Below are 12,009 nucleotides of genomic sequence, written 5' to 3'. Positions count from 1 at the left end.
GTCAAAATCCCATATTATCAAATCCCAGTTTGTCGACACGGAAAATATTGAAATCCCACGTCATCGAATGAGCAGAACAATGAAAATCCACCCAGGGTAAAAAAAACATTTACCCCAAAACAAAAAACCCAAACCACACCATCCCTAACCCACCCAGTTGTGGGGCTATGCCCCCCACAACCCCCACTAACTAAATATATCAACTCCAAGATCACACTACAGTGGGAAAAGGGAAAAGTTCATGGTTTCACACAACAGGTTACTCATACTGGGAAGATCTTCATTGTTCCACTGCTTAGATGAAGTGAGGTTCGATATTTTGAGTGTCGACAAAATGGGACTCGATAATCTGAGATTTCGACAAAGTCAGGTAGACGCATATATAGAGAGAGAGAGAGAGGCTGACAGAATGAATTGATGTGCTGACACATCAGTGCACATTACATCAATTTCTGGATGTTGAAACTTAAAAATAAATTCTTAAAATGGTCAAAATTAAAAAAAAAATGGCATACCACCCTGCCAGGATTTGTCTGAGCAGGAGTACTCTTATGGAAAAGGTTTTTGGTAAGATTGAGCTAGGGTTAGGGTTAGTAAGCATGTACCACCTTACTCGTGTGCTAACCCTAACCTGGTTACTGCCCCTAACTGCAACCCTACACATTACTGTAATAAAACAATCGTGTCCTAACAGTATCATTCCATAAGAGAATCATGTAGACACAAACACAGACACACACACAGTCACACACATGCACACACACACACACACACACACATACACACGCACAAACACACAAACACACACAAACACACACAGTACTCATTCTATTTTATTTCCTAGTCCGTATTCCAACTTTAACTGGCAAACAAGCACAACTCACACACGATAATACTTAACAAGCTGATGTTTAACATCTCCTGATACACTGCGTGCCAGACAAGGTTGGAGGCATTAATCTTTAAAAAAATATATATGATGAAACAGCTTTACTATAAATGATGATTTCAAAAATAATTTGGAGACTTAATTACATTATTGGGATTCGATGCACTACTTGATATATTATGTGTAATCATATGTATTATATTCTATTGTCCCAAACAGCTGACACCGGTGGGAAGAAGGGTAAGAAGAAGGGTGCTTCCTTCCAGACAGTGTCTGCACTGTTCAGGGTAAGTTCTGTACTTAACTCTGTATGCTAATTCTGTTTAGCATGTACAGTTATTGTAAAGGAGCTACTAGAGAAGACAAGATTTAATGTTTGACAAACAAATGTGTTGGGAATGCAAATGAACAATGCTAACACTGCATTATTCAAATTAATACACCATTTTAGCGTTTATTATGTAGATATGATTTTACTTTGCCTTCAGGAATACAATGTTTATAATGTAAGCAAATTCTCAAACTCATAACATATCACTTACAAAAATAAGACTATTTGAGATTTTCTCCCTTATCCCAGTAGTGATAGTAAAACATTAAATACACTAGAGAAATTACATTTCAGAGCAATTTTTTAAAATTTTTGTTTTATCAGTCTGCCAGACACATACTTGATTATACATTTAATGAAGGGCACTATCAGTATAAAATAACATTTTTCATAGTTTTTATATTTCAAGCTAATCGATATATAACTTTTTTTTGTAAAACATTATCTTACTTTATGTTAAACACACAAATAGCACAATTTTTGTTTAACTTGATAAGGAATGGGGTTTGTTATTATGATGGCAACAAATATTCAAGAAACTGAAACTCTGTTATTTAGTTAATTATTTACAGTATTCAATAATCTGCTCAACCTGATTTTAGAAAGTATGTCTCATATGGTAGTATAATCTTATTTAAGTATTTGTGCAAAAAATTTTAGTCTATGGTTTTTGAGACAATGCCACTGACTAATCCAAGCGTAAGGAAGAATAAAAATGTTATCCCATGCTATTATCAAACAAACTAGAAAAAACTTGTACAATTAAAAAGCTCATGGTCGTGCTGTTAAAGAAAAATTTACATATTCATGGAACGCAAAATGGGGCTTAGGATGTGCAAGTCTGACAATATCTTAAATATATATGCATCAAAGAGACAGAAGAAACTTGAATCTTCCACAGTATCCCATAATACAGTTATACAGTAATCATATGTGCCCACATCCTGATAACATATGCACATTGTAGAAAATGTATCACTGGCAAATACTTTTAAAAATGTTAATTGTAAGTGTACCATTAAAAAACAAGTATTGCATTATCTGTCTGTTCAATGGACTGCCTCAAAATGCTACTATCTATACTGCGGTTCCCTATTATATCAGCGAATGCTTAAAATAGCGAACACTGTTTTCTCAACCATTTTAAATCGAAACCGCGAAATCCTGAACACACTGAACAGTGAGTTTTCCCAGAGAAAAAAAATCATTTGGCCATTTTCGGGACTTTGCCATTTCCTCCTCTGTGGTGCGATCTCGGAGTTGGTATATTTAAGTAGGGGGTGGGGGTGAAACCCCCACTTTATTTTGTGTTTTTTTTTTTCCGGAGCAGTGATTTTTTTTCCTTGGGGAAAAACATCTTTGTTCCGTGTGTTCAGTATTTTGCCGTTTCAGTTTTTAAGGGTCGATTGTACAGCATTCACTATTTTAAGCATTCACTGTTATAATATAGACCCTATACTGCAAGTTCTACTTTGCAAAATAATCATATTTAGCTACTTGTATTTAGGGATGCATGAGATGCACAGTGATTCAATTAAATTTCATGTTAAACACATTTTCCAAATGCTGTCATAGTCATTTTACTAATACTATGAAATAATTTGAAATCTTCTGAAAACTGACCAAAAACATTACCATCTTTCTGTTTTTCATACTGGAGAAGTATTGCCAAAAATTGTAACAATAGCAAAAACTATAAAGGTTCCGAATATTAAGTGCATTTTGCATCAGTTTATTAATTTTTCTTATCTTACCAACATGTCAGCATTATTCAGAAATGTAACAATGGCAGAAGTGCACTCCTTGCATTCCTCATTCTGCTAATATTTAAAAAATGTGGCTTATAGATTTCAGTCATACCTTAATAGCATTGTTGGACAGGACTCTAAATGTCATGTTAAGTGACGTTATAGCTATTCAGTTGCATAGAAAAAAGAAGTTATGTCTTACCATAACGTTCCATCTGTGTTGTTGATCTTCGTTCAGTCATTACTGATGGGTTATCGGTTCCGTCCTCTGAACCGACCCAGCCTTATACCAAGCTCATGTCAGTCAAAAATTCTCGAGCCAAGATCCTACCCATAATGTTCTGCTCCCTGTTACCTCAGATCGAGTTTGCAAGTTGATAGACAAAAGTAGAGGCTACCTCTGGTCATAACAGACCTACAGGAAGGTGTATATGAGATCAACCAGGAACTTCCAGAGGGGGACGGAGGGTGGGGAGTAATGACTGAATGAAGATCAACAACACAAATGGAATGTTATAGTAAAAAAAGAAGTTATGTACCTACATTAACATTCCATGTTAGTTGTCTTCATCTGGCCTTCTTTCTTGTTGGTTGGGATCGGAGATGAGGTTCGGCTCCGACTCGGCCATCTTCAATAGCTCGAGAGCTGTTTACTGGCTCGAGGCTACCCCTTATCCCATAATGCCTAGTGATAGCTACCCAGATCTCATTCGAAATAGCTAACTCCAGACATAACAAGAGAATAAACCAGTCAAAAGAACTGGTTGACTTATACCTCCCATATCCTCTAAATCAATAGAGGGAAACAAAGAATACTCAGCCAGTGAAAAGAGACTCCTCTCGATCCACTAGGACAGGGGGACGGAGGGCAGGACACAAGAAAGAAGGTGAGATGAAGACAACTAACATGGAACGTTATGGTAGGTACAGAACTTCTTTATGGTAAGTTGTCTATCTCGCCTTCATTCTTGCTGTTTGGGACAGCGTCCCTAGCACCTAATATCCTGGGTGGCTCAGTGGAACAGACTCTTCAGAACAGTGGAACCAAAATCAGCTCTGCTCCGGGAGACCATATCCACCTTGTAATGAGAAATAAAGGTATGAGGATTTGCCCACGTAGCAGCTGCACATATGGAATCCATGGGCAACCTAAACTGGAAAGCTACAGAAGTGGCTAATGCCCTAGTAGAATGACCTTTCGGTTTAGATGATAATTCCTTATCCCGTAACTGATAAATAAATGAAATAGTATGGGATAGCCATCTAGATAAAGTAACCTTGGAAACTGGGAGACCTTGTTTGTTTAAGGCATAAGACAAACAATTGGTCTAATTTTCTTATTTCTTTAGTTCTATGATGGTAAAAACGCAATTGCCTGTGCATGTCCAATTGGTGAATTTGTACTCTGCCTTGTTGCTATGATTGGGGAAGAAAACAGGGAGCTCTATAGATTGATTTAAATTATGTTCAGAGCAGACTTTGGGAAGAAATGAAGGATTTGCCCTCAGAGAAACTCTATTCCTATGAAAAACCAGATAAGGGGGACGGACACATAGTGCCTGTAGTTCTGAGACTCATCTGGCTGAAGTAATAGCAACCAGAAAGAGTGTTTTCCAAGAGAGAAATTTGATGGAGCATGATGCTGCTGGTTCAAAAGGAGGCAAAATTAAGGACGTTAGGACTAGATTAAGGTCCCAGGGAGGAGGGGGGGGGTCTCTCACTAGAGGTCTAAGAAGAGATGTCCCTCTCAAAAAGGCTTTACAGAGCTTGTGAGACATGATGCTTGAATTCTGTAACCCGATGTGAAAATTAGAAATGGCTGCTAATTGCACCCTAATGTAGCTGAAGTGGCTCCAGAGTGAAACAGTTGTGCTAGGAACTCTATAATCTCATGGACTGGGGCTGAGAAGGGATCCACATTCCTAGACTCAGCCCAATAAGAAAAACGTTTTCATTTGCTAGCATAAATAGTCCTGGTGGTGGACTTATGTGAGGAAACGATAATCTCACGGACTGTTGGGGAAATGCTAGGGAGCCTGGCTAGGGTTGGAAGTGGAGCAACCAAGCTGTGAGCTGGAGAGTCTGAAGGGACTGATGCAACCCACCTGATTGATGAACCAGTAGATCTGGAATCGGGTCCAGTTTCCGGGGCTGATCGAGAAGATAGAGGTGTAGGAACAGAAACCAAATCTGTCGAGGCCAGTAGGGGGCAATGAGGATCATTTTGCAACCCAACGACTTTGCTTTCTGTATGAGTCTTGGTATAAGGGGAAAGGGAGGAAATGCATAAAGGAGTCCCTGAGGCCAATCATGGACTAGAGCGTCCCTGGGTGGGTGACCTGGAAGCGGAAGGAGGGAGAAGTAGTTGCTGCATTTGCTATTGAATGGGGTGGCAAAAAGATCGCAGCAAGGCTGTCCCCATTTGCGGAAGATCAGGTCTGCAACTTCCTGATTCAGAGACCACTCGTGAGGCATGAGGATAGCTCTGCTGAGCCTGTCCGCTATGACGCTGGATCTCCCAGGGATGTGAGTCGCAATTATAAAATGTTGGGAGGAAATCACCCACTGCCACAGTCTGAGTGCTTCTCGACATAAGGGGTAAGATTTGGTCCCGCCCTGTTTGTTGATGTACCACACTACTGACATATTGTCTGTTTGGATTGCAATGGTCCCGGAAGGAAGAGAGTCTTGAAGGGCTTGCAACACTAGGAGCACGGCTCTCATCTCCAGGACATTTATGTGCAGATGGCACTCGTGAGGTGGCCAAGTGCCTTGGACTGTCCTGCCCAGATAATGCCCCCCCCACCCTATCAGGGAGGCGTCTGTGGTCACTGTGGCTACCAGAGGGGGCTAATGAAGGGTCTGCCCTGAGTCACTAGTGGGGAGACCATTCACCAGGAAAGTTGCCTTTTGCATGCTTCTGTAATCATGATCATGTGAGACATGGGTAGCTCTTGGAAAGACCACTGTGTGAAAAGAAGCCACTGAAGAATCCTCATATGAAAGCGCTCCAATGGAAGAAGGAGGATGGCAGCTACCACGGAGCCTAGAGTTTGAAGGACATATTTGACTTGTATCCTCTTGCTCTGCATTAGAACTTGCACTTGTTGACGAATAGTGGACACTCTTTCCAGTGGTAACCTTGCGAACATTTTCTTTGTGTTTAATTCTGCTCCTATGTAAGTGATAGACTGAGAGGGCAACAAGGCAGATTTTTCAGAATTTATGGTAATACCTAGCTGGGTACAAAAAGTGATTGCGTAATCCTGTGCTTGTAGGAGTTGATGCCTGGTGGCAGCAGTGAGGAGCCAGTCGCCTAGATATGGAAACACCTGGAATCCTTCACGTCTCAGGTGAGCCATGACCACTGCCATACATTGGGTGAACACCCTGGGGGCTGTGGTGAGACCAAAGGGCAGAGCTCTGAACTGGTAATGACTGGCCCCCACCTGAAAGCGAAGAAATCTCCTGGAACATCTGTCCATCTTGATATGGTAGTACGCATCCTGAAGATCTATTGAGCACATCCAATTGTCCTGACCCAGAAAGGGTAGAATGGAATGTAGCATGACCATCCAAAACTTTGTAATTTGTACAGATCTGTTTAATCTGCTGAGATCCAGAATGGGTCTCCAGTCCCCTGTCTTTTTTGGTACCAAAAAGAACCTTGAGTAAATTCCGGATCTGAGCTGGTCTGCGGGGACCTCTTGGATGGCTCTTTTTCTCAGAAGTTTTGAAACTTCTATAACTGCTTGCTCCCTCAGATTGGGTGGAACATCTGGAAGGGCCTTTTTTGATTGTAGGGGGCTTTGAAGAAAGGGAATTATGTAACCTCCAGATATAATGGATAGTACCCATCTGTCTTATGTTAATTTTTGCCAGGCTCTTGGGTACAGTGAAAGTCTTCCCCTGACTGCCTCCAGAGGCGAGCAGCCAGGCAACCCTTCAGGGATGTTGGAAGGGCTTGTCAGAGAAGGATTCCCGGTTGCCCTGGTTCTGCGGACCCCCTCTGCCATGAGGGCGGCATCTATTATTGTTATTTCCCCCTCTGCCTCTGGAGAAAAAATCACTACGTGTGTTGGGCAAGGCTCCCTGAGATTTGCGGAACCACATTTTCCCACTCCTCTGACCCTTGGGGAAGGGTCTTGAGGGAGTGTAAAAATGGACTCCCACAGCAGAGAGATTCTTGCCTTCTTGCTCACACCTAGTCAAAGTGTCTTTCACCTGTGGCCCAAAGAGAAAGGAGCCATCAAAGGGGGTGTTGGTGAAGGACGCTTGATAGGGTTCCGCAAAATTACACAGCTGCATCCAAGCATGCCTCCTGAGGGCCACAGCAGTGCCTGCGGCTCTACTCGCTCTATCGGCAGCATAGGAAATGAGCCTCATGGAGGAGTTGACTACATAATTAAGAGTCGCTAGCTGGAAAGTTACTTTGGCTTGAACTCCCTCAGCTGTAGGATCTTGAAGAGTATCTCCTAGCTCTTTTAAGAGATCCCTCTGAAGACGAGTAAAGTGACATAAGTAGTTCAGGGACCTCATGGAGAAGGTTGCTGAAGCAAACATTCACATTCTGTATCTGTCCATTGTCCTAGACTCCTTGTTAGGAGGATGAACAGATGAAGAGGTCTCTGCCATCTCTTTTTTGGTGGCGGCTGCTAACACCATGGCATCAACGGGCACATCCTTAGAAAGAAACTGCTTATCCTGGGGGGCTGTAATGAATTTATTTGGTTTCCTCGGAGTTGGTTCAGCTGTGTCCGGAACTGACCACACCTTTCGAGCCACTACAGACATGAGTGGATCGAAAGGCGGAGAAACCCAGGAGGTGGAAGGTCGGGAACCTAAACCATCCAGGAATACAGACTCATCCTCGGTAGGGGCTAGGAGAGTCCAGTTCCCCCTCTGTCTAAGCATTTCAAGGATGTCCATGAATGAAACATCTTTAGAGGGGGATCTCGGGGACCCTTCCAAATCATCTAAGTCCTTATCAGAAGTGACAGACTCCAGGGAGTCAATGTGCTTCCTCTTGCACTTCTTCTTCCGAGGGGGCTCCCCTGAGAGATCAGGAGAGGCCTCAGAAGAAGAGGAAACACCCAATGGGGTGTCCTGGACCATCAGTTCCCTATGCTTGGGGTCAGGATGAGGAGCAGAGGTTGGCACAGAAAATATAGGGAACAGAGTCGGTGGAGCCGGTAGTGGAGCTGACTCAGGGAACAGCATGCTCCGCATGACCTCAAAGGCACCCCTATCTCAAGGAAGAGAAAGCTCCGGTTCTGAAGAAACAGGAATCTTTCTCCGCACCAAGGTAGACGGCTCCAAGGCCGATGTTGGAGCCGAGCTCACCTGCGCCGAAGCTTCGAGAGGGAGAACAGGGTCGGACAAAGGTCCGATGCCACCCCCCCCCCTCGGAGCCGACGAGGAAACTCTGGCGACCAGATTCCTTGATCAAAGGAAGTATTGAGGTAATCGGAGCCGAGGTCAGAACAGAAGAGGATATGGTGATCGGAGCCGATGGTTCCACTACCCGAACCCCAATGAACTCTGGCTCCGAACTCATTGGAGTCGGAGGAGGAACGTCAAGTGAAGTGGATGGAGCCGATACCTGTTGAGGAGGGCTGGACAATAATTTAGCTAGTGCCTGCGACTTTATCAACCAATGACTACTCTCTCCACATCATGATCCGACAGCCTAGAGGACCGAGAGGAGTGAAAGGACCAGTGGCTATGCTCACTTTGAAGCAATGGAGACCGATGAGCCGAATGCTCTGACTTTAAGGAAGGGGACCTTAGCCTCTTGTGACTCCGCGATGGCTCTGAAACATCCGATGGAGCCGACGGGAAGGTTGTCTTGTTGGTGCCAGCTGGAACTGACTTAGAAGGTAAATCCAGCACAGGGGTTGGCTCTGAGGATGGAGCCGACAGCTTAGTGAACTTTTGGGATTTCACTGGCTGTGAACTCTTTGCCAGTGAATCCTGGGGTTTTAACAGACCCCTAAGAATTAGTTTGTTCTTACGCTCCTGCAGGACTCTTGGACTAAAAGCATGGCAAATAGAACAAGAGTACTGCAGGTGAACAGCACCTAAACAGTAGACGCAACCAGTGTGCCCATCTGTCAGAGACATTTTCTGACAGCATGAGTCACACTTCTTAAAACCAGAAACCTTAGCTTCCTTAGACATGCTGTACTAATAAAAAGGAGGACTAAGAAGTAACTACTGACAAAAAACAGTACTAACCTAGACGAACACACCAGTACTATGCTAACTACAATAATTTTATTTATTTATTTATTTATTTTAACAGTAAGAGAAAAAAAGAGAAAAAGGAGAGCCTCTAAGTTAAATGGCTAACCTAGGGATGAGGGAGGGGCGGGGAGAACTCTCTAACTTAAACTAGTTCTAACACAAGGGCGAGATACAAGAAAAAAATAACAGCAGCAAGTATAACTATTCTAAATAGAAAAAAAATACTAGAAAAAAAATTAAATTTAGAAGGAAAGTTTACACAAAAAGCTAAATATACGAGCCTGAGCCAGAAAAATGACACCCTCACAGATGAAGCGGCAAACAAGATCTGGGTAGCTATCGCTGGGCATTATGGGATAAGGGGTAGCCTCGAGCCAGTAAACAGCTCTCGAGCTATTGAAGATGGCCGAGTCGGAGCCGAGGATCAGCTCCGATCCCAACCAGCAAGAATGAAGGCGAGATAGTCAACTTAACATCATAAGTTCTTTATCTGATGTTGTTAATCTTCGTTCATTCCTTACTGATGGGACAGAGTCCCCAGCTACCTGTAACCCCGGACGACCCTCATGGAAGGACATTCCTGAGCACCATGGAGCCAAAAAAAGCTCTATCTCTGGAGGCCAAATCCAATTTGTAATGAAGGATGAAGGTATGAGGTTTAGCCCAAGTCGCAGCTGAGCAAATGTCATTGAGAGAAGCCCTAGCATGGAAGGCTGCTGAAGTTGCCATAGACCTTGTAGAATGTGCTTTTACTCTGTGAGGCAAGGTGATATTGTTCTTGTTGTAGATGAAGTTAATGCAATTTCTCAACCATGACGCCAATGTAACTTTTGAGACAGGATGACCTAATCTTGGTCCAGCAAAGGCCAGAAAATGTTGGTCTGATTTACGGATAGGTTTTGTTCTGTCCAGATAAAAACATAATTGCCTATGAACATCCAGGGACTGCAGGCAATACTCTCCCCTGTTAGAATGATTAGGAAAGAATACTGGGAGGTCAATAGACTGGTTGAAGGACTGCTCTGACGTCACTTTCAGTAAAAAAGAAGAATTAGTTCTCAAGGACACCCTATCCTTATGGAAGATAAGGTAGGGACGTTTGATGCATAAGGCTTGAAGTTCTGACAGATGTTTGGCCAAAGTGATTGCAACCAGAAACAAAGTTTTCCAAGAGAGGTATTTCAAATCACAGGAAGATGCAGGTTCAAAGGGGGGGGGGGCTGTTAAGGCTTGTAGAACCAAGGCCAAATCCCATTGTTGTACTGGCTCTCTAAAGGGTTGTTTTAGGTGAAGAACACCGTTTAAGAAAGTCTTACAGAGTCAATGTGACTAGTGAAGAATCATGATGGAAATTTGAAATGGCAGCTAAATGCACATGAATAGTAGAGGCTGATACCCCAGACTGGAAAAGATGTGATAAGTAGTCCAATACCACAGAGACTGGGGCTGGCAAGGGATATAACTGTTTATTTGCTGCCCATAATGAAAACCTTTTCCATTTACTGAGATAGATCAGTCTGGCGGACGATTTATGAGATGCGATACGAATATTGCACACCGAGAAAAAGAAGTTATGTACCTACCATAACATTCCATGTTAGTTGTCCTTCATCTCCCCTTCCTTCTTGCTGTTCGGGTTCAGACTCGGCCTACTTCTATAGCTCGAGTGCTATTTACTGGCTCAAGGCTAACCCTTATCCCAGAATGCCCAGCGTCAGCTACCCAGATCTCGTTTGAGATAGTGCACACTAGACATATAAAGTAACCAGTAGCCTAAAAAAACTGATTTACCAAAATAAAAGATCAGAGTAAACTGTCATAAAATTACCTGGCATGTGAACCAAGAAGAAAGAAAATCAGCCAGTGAAACCATAGTGAACTCCTCTCAATCCTCCAGGAAGGGGGAAGGAGGGGGATGCAAGAAGGAAGGCGAGATGAAGAACAACTAATATGGAACGTTATGGTAGGTACATAACTTCTTTATGTTAAGTTGTCCCATCTCACCTTCATTCTTGCTGTTGGGGACAGCGTCCCTAGCACCTAAAGACCCTGGGTGGCTCAATGGAACAGACTCTTCAGAACAGTGGAACCAAAGGAAGCCCTGCTCCAGGAGACCACATCCACTTTGTAATGAGAGATAAAGGTATGAGGGTTTGCCCAAGTGGCAGCTGCACAAATTGAGTCTATGGGCAATTTAGACTGAAAGGCTACAGAAGTGGCTAATGCTCTAGTAGAATGACCTTTCGGTTTTGCTGGTAGATGTTTATGTCTTAACTGATAAATAAAGGCAATGGTGTCAGATAACCATTTGGATAAGGTCACCTTAGAAACTGGAAGGCCATGCTTATTGTGAGCATAGGAGAGAAATAATTGGTCAGACTGTCTTAGCTCTTTGGTCCGATGGAGGTAAAACATAATTGTCTGTGCACATCCAGTTGGTGAAGTCTGTATTCGGCCTTGTTGCTATGATTGGGAAAGAAGACGGGGCGATCAATGGATTGATTTAAATTGTTTTCTGAACAGACTTTTGGTATGAAGGATAGGTTGGTTCTCGGAGAAACTCTATTTTTGTGAAACACCATATATGGAGGATGAAAACAGAGTGCTTGGAGTTCTGAAACATGTCTAGCTGAGGTAATAGCAACCAGAAAAAGTGTATTCCAAGAAAGACATTTCAAGGGACATGAAGCTGCTGGTTCAAAGGGAGGCAGAATCAAAGAAGTCAAAACTAAATTGAGATCCCAAGGAGGAGGTGGATCCCTCACTGGGGTTCTAAGAAGAGATGTTCCTCTCAT

The 12,009-nt window shown here is 43.0% G+C and overlaps 1 protein-coding gene across 1 annotated transcript in view; it reads left to right on the top strand.

The window, feature by feature from the left end:
• LOC122789102 (myosin-4) overlaps positions 1–12,009 on the top strand; it is a 101,497-nt gene that overhangs the window by 35,774 nt on the left and 53,714 nt on the right. Inside the window, exon 17 of the mRNA XM_044056302.1 lies at positions 1,109–1,176. Within this exon, the coding sequence (XP_043912237.1) occupies positions 1,109–1,176 (68 nt within the window). The remainder of the gene's footprint in view (positions 1–1,108; positions 1,177–12,009) is intronic.

This window comes from Protopterus annectens, chromosome 14.part0 (genome assembly GCF_019279795.1).
Source record: "Protopterus annectens isolate FY-2018-M chromosome 14.part0, PAN1.0, whole genome shotgun sequence".
NCBI lineage: Eukaryota > Metazoa > Chordata > Ceratodontiformes > Protopteridae > Protopterus > Protopterus annectens.
The sequence above is the reverse complement of the archived record's forward strand: the minus strand, read 5'-3'. Positions and strand labels throughout refer to the sequence as shown.